Source organism: Montipora foliosa, chromosome 7 (genome assembly GCF_036669935.1).
Source record: "Montipora foliosa isolate CH-2021 chromosome 7, ASM3666993v2, whole genome shotgun sequence".
Lineage (NCBI taxonomy): Eukaryota > Metazoa > Cnidaria > Anthozoa > Scleractinia > Acroporidae > Montipora > Montipora foliosa.
In genome coordinates, this window is record NC_090875.1 from 4,339,261 (window position 1) to 4,347,717 (window position 8,457).

The following is an 8,457-nucleotide window of genomic DNA, read 5'->3' on the forward strand; positions in this document are numbered from 1 at the left end:
AAATACAAGATATTAGTTTGTGGACTAATTCTATTTCGAACAATATTTTGGTCATTGGAAATAATCTATACAGTTCTATAAGATGTTCTGTGCGCACAAATGACTATTTGCTGTTAACTGCTGTTCCAGACATGGTTTCAATATTTGATAAAGTGTATTCATTACAATATAGTGAGTCATTTACTGGAAGTTTGTTCATGACATCAAACATTGGTCCATACATGTCTCTCAGAAATTCACTTCTAGAAGTATTTTCAAACTCTCAACGGAATTACAATTGTTGTTTGTTAACTATCGGCATTAATACAGTTGCGGTTTTTAAGAATTCAGAGCAGAGCTTCCGAATTTTTGACTCTCATTCAAGGGATTTGTATGGGATGCCAGATTCATTTGGGAGATGTACTTTCGTCCGCATTGAAGGGCTTGAAAACGTTACATCATATTTTCAAATGTCTTGTCTACAAACAGCTACTGGGTAGAGGGTAATGTGAAGTGCTAGATTTCTATCCCATATGAACCATGTGAGCGTTAGCCCTACTGATGGAAATGGGCCCACACAAGGACAGAGAAAAACTCTGACCACGGTGGGAATTGAACCCACGACCTTCGGGTTAGATCTCCGCCGCTCTACCAACTGAGCCACAAGGTCAGACGGGAGCAGGCCGTGGGAAGTGAAGATGTTAAAGTCACAGCAATGAACATGTACAAGTACAAGGAAAGGTTACGTTTATACAAACGTTTATACAAATCTAGCACTTCACATTACCCTCTACTCAGTTAACTCTGTTTAAAATATAAGTGCTACACGGCCGACGTTTGTATAAACGTAACCTTTCCTTGTACTTGTACATGTTCATTGCCGTGACTTTAACATCTTCACTTCCCACGGCCTGCTCCCGTCTGACCTTGTGGCTCAGTCGGTAGAGCGGCGGAGATCTAACCCGAAGGTCGTGGGTTCAATTCCCACCCTGGTCAGAGTTTTTCTCTGTCCTTGTGTGGGCCCATTTCCATCAGTAGGGCTAACGCTCACATGGTTCATATGGGATAGAAATCTAGCACTTCACATTACCCTCTACTCAGTTAACTCTGTTTAAAATATAAGTGCTACACGGCCGACGTTTGTATAAACGTAACCTTTCCTTGTACTTGTACAAACAGGTACTGTTCCCTTTGAAATGAAAAGTGTACATATCTTTATCAGTGCTAGTAAAATCGATACGCAACATGTTCAGGAGGACCCAAAAAGTGACCATATATCTTCGGGTAATGAAAATGATGAAAAAAGTGTTGATAACAGGAAACAAAAGTGTACAGGTGAAATAAGCGAAATAAAGGAAAAACAGTTGATTACTCGACGTGAATATGAGAAAAAAAGACAGGCTAATGAAAGTTCAGAAGCTAGGGAAAAGAGGCTAGCAGGCAAACGTGAATCTAACAAAAAGAGAAGGGCAACTGAAAATCAAGAAACTAGAGAAAAGAGGTTAGCTTGCCAACAGGAATACTATAGGAAAAAATGTGCAAATGAAACTGCTGAATCCAGAGAAAATAGGCTAACAAGCATGCGCACACATCAGAAAGAAAAACGTGCAAGTGAATCTGCTGAATGTAGAGAAAAAAGGCTTAAAAGCGTGCGTACACATCAGAACGAAAAGCGTGCAAATGAATCTGCTGAATTTAGAGAAAAAAGACTTGCAAGCATGCGTACATGTCAGAATGAAAAGCGTGTAAATGAATCTGCTGAATGCAGAGAACAGAGGCTGACAAAACAGCGTGAATATGCCCAGAGCCTGAGGAATCATGTAAATGTTTGCAACAGCTCAACTGTTGCTGATGAAATTAGAAAGTTTCATACCGCTGTGTCCAGTGGCCCTTTGTACATATGTTCTTGTTGTGACCAGTTGTGGTATAAACACAGTGTTACTGCTGCCAAAAAGCTGCAAATTTCTAATCCTGATATGGTAAAGTATTTACTAAATAAGACAAGTGTTGATGGCATTGAGTGGATCTGTCAGTCTTGTTTTCGATATTTAAAGAAAAATAAAATCCCACCTTATGCAGCTAAAAATGGAATGTCATTTCCATTAAAACCAGACTTTTTTGATTTAAATGAATTAGAGTGCAGACTTCTAGCACCTAGACTGGCTTTTCAAAAGCTTATGCAAGCTCCAAGAGGAAATCAATTGAAAATTAAAGGAAATGTTGTAAATGTACCAGCAGATGTTAACAGTACTGTTAATGTGTTACCACGGCTACTTCAGGAAAGTGGTACAATCAAAGTTCAGTTAAAGAGGCGATTGCAATATAAGAGTTCTGCATTGTCATTAAATGTGAGACCATATAAAATTTTGCAAGCAGCAAAGTGGTTAGCCACTAACAGTGCTCTTTATAGAGAACAAGGAGTTTCCTTTAGTGAAGATAGAATATCTAGCTATAATGTAAACTTGCCTCAAAGTGAAACAAACAGCGAGAATCTTTCACAAGTTAACTACCAAATGAATAGTTCATGTAATGTTGAAGATACTGCCAATGAAAGCAAACAACTAGATGATGGTTGGACTGAGGTTGATCCAGAAATACCTGCAGGAATAACTGATACTATGTTAACAGCTACTGACTTCCTTGAGGACAGTGAACGAGCACAAATTTACAACATTGCACCTGGAGAAGGAAATAGACCTTTGAGTATATTTAGAGACACATATTCCGAAGAGTTAGCATATCCAGGAATATATTTAGGTCAAAAGAGACCTGAAAATGATAAGAGATTGGTTAATGTTCATTACAGTGATATTTGCAAGTCAGAATTGAGAAGAGCAGACCGACGAGCTGCTTTTTGTGTGGAGAATATATTTTTTAAAACTAAAAAGTTGCAAATGAAGGTTCTTTTGGGAAAATCTCAAATAGCTTTACGAAAATGTAAAGGTAACAATGGAACTCTCACAGCTGGTCAGTTAAAGCAGCAAGGTACCTTGGAAAGATTAGTTCGTCTTGATGAAGGCTACAAATTTTTAAGAGCACTTCGTGGCTCACCTCCTTATTTTGAGAAAGCAAAAAAAGATATCTTTGCTATGATCGGACAACTAGGACCTGCTACTTTGTTTTGTAGTTTTTCGTCAGCTGAAACACAGTGGATACATCTTCTTACATCTTCTTAGAATGCTTGGCAAGCTTGTTGATGATAAGGATTATTCAGATAATGAACTAGAGAATTTGAACTGGTAAGAAAAGTGTAAGTTAATTCAGAGTGATCCGGTGACTTGTGCACGCCGTTTTGATTATCAATTCAATCAGTTCTTAAAGCATTTTTTAATGAGCAGTGCTGCGCCCTTAGGGAAAATGGCAGACTGGTTTTACAGAGTGGAAAATCAACAGAGGGGCTCACCTCACATTCACATGTTAATTTGGCTTGAGGATGCTCCAGTGTATGGGTGTGATGAAGATGAAGATGTCACATCATTCATAGACAAAATAATCACTTGTGAAAGACCAAGTAGTGGTCAAGAATTAGGACCTCTTGTCGACAGACAAATTCACAGGCACTGCCAAACTTGTCGTAAAAAGTCAAAAAAAGCAGAATGCAGATTTAATTTTCCACAACCACCTATGAAGTCAACAAGTATTTTGTATCCTCTTGGCAATGATATGTCTCAAACTGAGATTAGAAAACACAAAGATATGTGGAAAGACATCAATAAACATTTAAATGACATGAAAGAAGGTGAAGAAATCACATTTGACCAATTACTGATCAACCTGAATGTCACAGAACAAAACTACTATCTTGCTATTCGATCTGGGCTCAATTCTCCCACCTTGTTTTTGAAAAGAAATCCACATGAATTGAGAGTGAACAACTATAATAGTGCCTGTCTACGTGCATGGAGGGCAAATATGGATATCCAATTTGTGCTAGATGTTTATGCTTGTGCAATGTACATTGTGTCTTACATTTCAAAGGCGCAAAAAGGAATGAGTCTTTTTTACAAAAAGCATGTGATGAAGCCAGAGATGGAAATTCTAGTATAAAGAAACAAATAAGAGACATAGGCAACAAATTTTTAAATAGTGTGGAAATAAGTGCCCAAGAAGCTGTCTACATAGTTCTTCAACTACCAATGCGAAAAAGTTCTAGAGAAGTGATCTTTATTCCGACGGCCCCTCCTGACGAAAGAGTGCAACTGTTAAAATCAATGAATGAAATTGAAGAAATGGATGATGACTTCATATCAAATTCATTGTAACGGTCTGTTACACAGGTATATACAAAGACCTGCTTGCCTTGAAAATGTTACTTTAGCTGACTGGGCTGCTTTGTATGATTCATGCCACAAGTCCTTTACAAAAAAGTCAAAAAGTGTGGATGTAGACAATCTCCCTTTGGAGACATTAGATGATGAAATCAATGATGATGAACTTTTGGATTGTGCCAAAGAGACCTTGCAAATTGAAAAACAAGGAAAACCCAAAAAGCGTTTGAAACCAAGGATAATTAGAAGTGTTTGGTTCAATGTCAAATCTCAACCAGAAAAACACTACCGTGAGCTTATTATGCTTTTTACTTCATGGAGAAATGAAGAAGCTGATTTGATAGGGAGCAGTTCTTCATATCAGGAGCATTACCTTCTGTTGAAAGAACAAATAGATGAACAAATGTTACAGTATGCTATCTGTAGATAGAACTACATTTACAAAATGCAGATTGCAATGAAGACCAGTTTAATGTAATAGCACCCAACACACAAAATATTGAATTACAAGATGAAGCTGAGGGTACTGAAGATTTACATACTGATTTCAGTGAAAACTACGACTTGTCTGATGATCTGGGCATCCCATCAGCAGCACTGAATGAGCCACTGATATTAAATGAATTACCAGATGATGATTATCGTCAAATAGTCCAGACTCTAAATAAAGAGCAGAAGGAATTTTTTTATCACATTTTACATCAGATTAAAACCTCAGAAACCCCTTTTTACTGTTTCCTGAGTGGAGGAGCTGGGGTTGGCAAATCACATCTAACAAAGGCTTTGTATCAGGCAGCACTTAAATATTATAACACTAGAGCTGGTGATGATTTTCATCAGGTAAAAGGTCTATTATTAGCACCAACTGGAAAAGCTGCATATACCATTAAAGGCGACACTGTTCATAGTGCTCTTGCTGTTCCTGCCAATCAATCCCTGAGAAGTTATAAAAGGCTTGATTCAAATAGACTGAACACCTTGAGAAGTCAATTTTTAGGTGTCAAATTGATTTTTGTAGATGAAATCTCCATGGTAGGAAATAGCATGTTTGCCATACAGCTAAACAATAGACTTAAAGATATAAAAGGTTGCACAGAAGATTTTGGAGGTGTAAGCATCATTGCTATTGGTGATTTATTCCAGTTAGAGCCTGTTATGGATGGGTATATTTTTAAAGACCTAAAAAGTTTAGACTATGCAGTTCTTGCCCCAAACTTATGGTGCCAACACTAGAATGTTTGAACTGAAAGAAATAATGCGTCAAAGAGACAGCAAACTGTTTGCAGAACTACTTAATAGGTTGCGTGAAGGTAAACACACGGAAAGTGACATTTCAAAACTTAAAGAGAGAGTCATACAAGAAGACATCAATAACCCACTGGATGCACCTCACTTATTTATGCAGAATGCTAAAGTAGATGAATTTAATGTCAGAGCTCATAACGCAGCTAGAGGAAACAAGTTCAGAATTAATGCTCAATATAGTGTTATTGGAGCTAACTCTCCAGAGCTACGAGACAAAATATTAACACAAATACCTAAGGATCCAAGGAAAACAAAGCAGTTGGCCTTGCAGCTTTGTCTTGCTGAAGGTGAAAGAACTGAACTTGTCATGAACATACGAACTGAAGATGGTATGACAAATGGGGCTGGAAATGTCATTAAATTAGTTCAGTTGCATCAGCAACATAAACCATCTGGTGTTCTATGGGTGCAGTTTGACCACTTGGATGTAGGTCAGAAAACTAGAAATGAAAATAGACATTTGTATCTTCAAGGAATTGAGCATACATGGACCCCCATAAAACCTTTGACTACTCAGTTTGCAGTTGGTAAAAACAAAACAGCACAAGTTGTTAGAAAACAGTTTCCATTACGTCCAGCAGCAGCAAAAACAATCCTCAGGTCACAAGGTGATACTGAGACTAAAATTGTTGTGACCTTCAGTACCAGGAGAAATATTCCACACATACATTATGTGGGGCTCAGTAGAGTTACTACTATTGAAGGATTATATATAACTGACCTATGTGAAAGTAAAATTGCTGTTCATCCAGATGTTAAGAAAGAAATGGAACGATTAAGAACAAGTGCAAAACTAAAGCTCTGCATATCCCCACTTTATGAGATAAAAGGATCCATTCTAAAACTGTGCTATCTTAATGCAAGGTCTGTGCATAAACACATTCAAGATTTATGTAAAGACTTAAATTATTTAAGTGCTGATATTAACATTTTTGCAGAAACAAGGTTTAGTTTTCAAGATCCTGATGAGATGTATTATATTCCTGGTTATGATCTTTTTCGAAATGATGATTCTAATTCCAGCGATGCATCAAGACCTTATGGTGGTACAGCTGTGTACAGTAAAATCCCACCCTTATCAGGATATCTGTACTGTAACAATATACATGGTTTTGAAATAACAGTAATTAAGATAACAAGGTTAGTGGATTGGACAATCTTAGGGATATATAGTTCACCAAAGGTTCCTGTAAGACAGCTTTCTCAAGCAATTGCTGAAACATTAAATAGCATCACGCCAGACAACAATATGATTATTCTTGGAGACTTTAATATCAACTGGCTTGTTAAAACAGAAAGAAGACCTTTATTTAATCTACTAGTGAGGGATAAACATTACAAACAGTTGATATCAGCATATACAACTGACAACAAAACAGTCATTGATCACATATATACAAACATATCTCACTAAGATATACAAGCAGGCGTTTTGGAAACATATTTTAGTGATCATAAAACAGTTTGGGTCTCATTTGACAATATTATGTACAAATAATTACTTAATAATGTAAAAACCATAAATTGGAGACAATGCTGAAACTACCCAACAAATCACTATGAGAACGAATTATCTCCCTTTTAAAAGAGAAAGTTAAAATGACCAACTTTTGAGTACTATTTTTATGGTAAAATTTATCATTCTCGAAAGACTTCTATGATCAAAATATTGCTGGTAATCCAGCAACTTTTGCCTTCTACAACCCCATGTCACACACACCATATTCAGGTAAGTCTTAATTCCCCCCTCCTTTTACTCCAACCATGCGTCGACCCTCATACTATTAGTTAATTTGAACTACTTTGACATTTTATCAGCAGTGCACCAGTCTAACAACAATTAGAATTTTCTGCAAATAACAATAAATTATAGATAATTATTATAATTCTAATATGTTGGTTTCTTTGAATTTAAAACAGGTCCAGTCAAAGAATTTCACAATTGACGGTGGTGACATTTGTGCTAAGACCCAAAGGCAGAAGAAGTGCCAGTTGCTTGAACTGTCTCCAAATCAACTTGAAGGCCTGATTAAAATAAATAACAAACTCGTTTCCTGAGGTCTTGATCATCAATATTGGTTGATTAAACAGTGGCCCTTGAACCTTGAACAGCTAAAGTTTAAACAAGATAATTCTGACACTAAGGACAACAAAAGATGTCTACACCATACGATGTGAGCACAAGAATCTAGGAAGTGAAGTGAAGCACACTGAGTCATAGAATGTGGATCACTCCCCATTATGACAATTGACTGTATATCAACACCTGATCTCTGCAATTTTACCACATCTGCTACAATCTTAATGTTGACAAGCCAAGAAAGAAACAACATTGTACATATATCAATCTGTGTACAATAATCACAAGAACTTGTTAGGACTTCACTGGATTTTAATACTGCTGGCAAGTTCTGAATTCAACACTTGCATGTACATGTTTGGTTAAAGCGCTGGGCCCAGTTGTTCAAAACCCGATTAACGCTAATCTCAGATTAAAAATTAACCAAGGAGTTTATTTCTCTACTCCTAAATGTTGTTCAACGCTGATATTCGGCAAAACTTTACTTTAGAAGAAGTCAATCTTGAAAAACGAAAATAAGCAAAAGAAACTTTCTCCAAAAAGTCAAAAACATGAAACGAAAGTTCACGCTAATCCCAGATTACGGTAATCGGCTTTCGAACAACCGGGCCCTGGACTGCAAATAGAGTGGTCCACATTTGAGCCCTTGTCAAGGTCATTGTGATATGTTCCTGAAACATACTACCAGCAGCTTGATGCTACGAAAACCAGACATAAGGACCAGCTGATACGCCACGGCTCAAATGCATACTTTCTCTTCCTTACCTATATTGAGACTTCATGAACAAGTCAATGTCACATCAGTAATTAATATCTTGTCTATAA

The 8,457-nt window shown here is 37.0% G+C and overlaps 1 protein-coding gene and 1 pseudogene across 1 annotated transcript; both read left to right on the forward strand.

Moving 5' to 3' along the window:
- Positions 1-2,069: 2,069 nt before the first annotated feature.
- On the forward strand, positions 2,070-3,155 carry LOC138010536 (uncharacterized). The gene has a single exon (XM_068857517.1). The coding sequence runs from the start codon at positions 2,070-2,072 to the stop codon at positions 3,153-3,155; it is 1,086 nt and encodes a 361-aa protein (XP_068713618.1).
- Positions 3,156-4,215: 1,060 nt separating this feature from the next.
- On the forward strand, positions 4,216-6,966 carry LOC138011063 (uncharacterized; annotated as a pseudogene).
- Positions 6,967-8,457: the final 1,491 nt, after the last annotated feature.

Coding starts and splice junctions, on each gene's coding strand:
- LOC138010536 (XM_068857517.1), top strand. CDS start 2,070: ATGTCATTTCCATTAAAACCAGACTTTTTTGATTTAAATGAATTAGAG.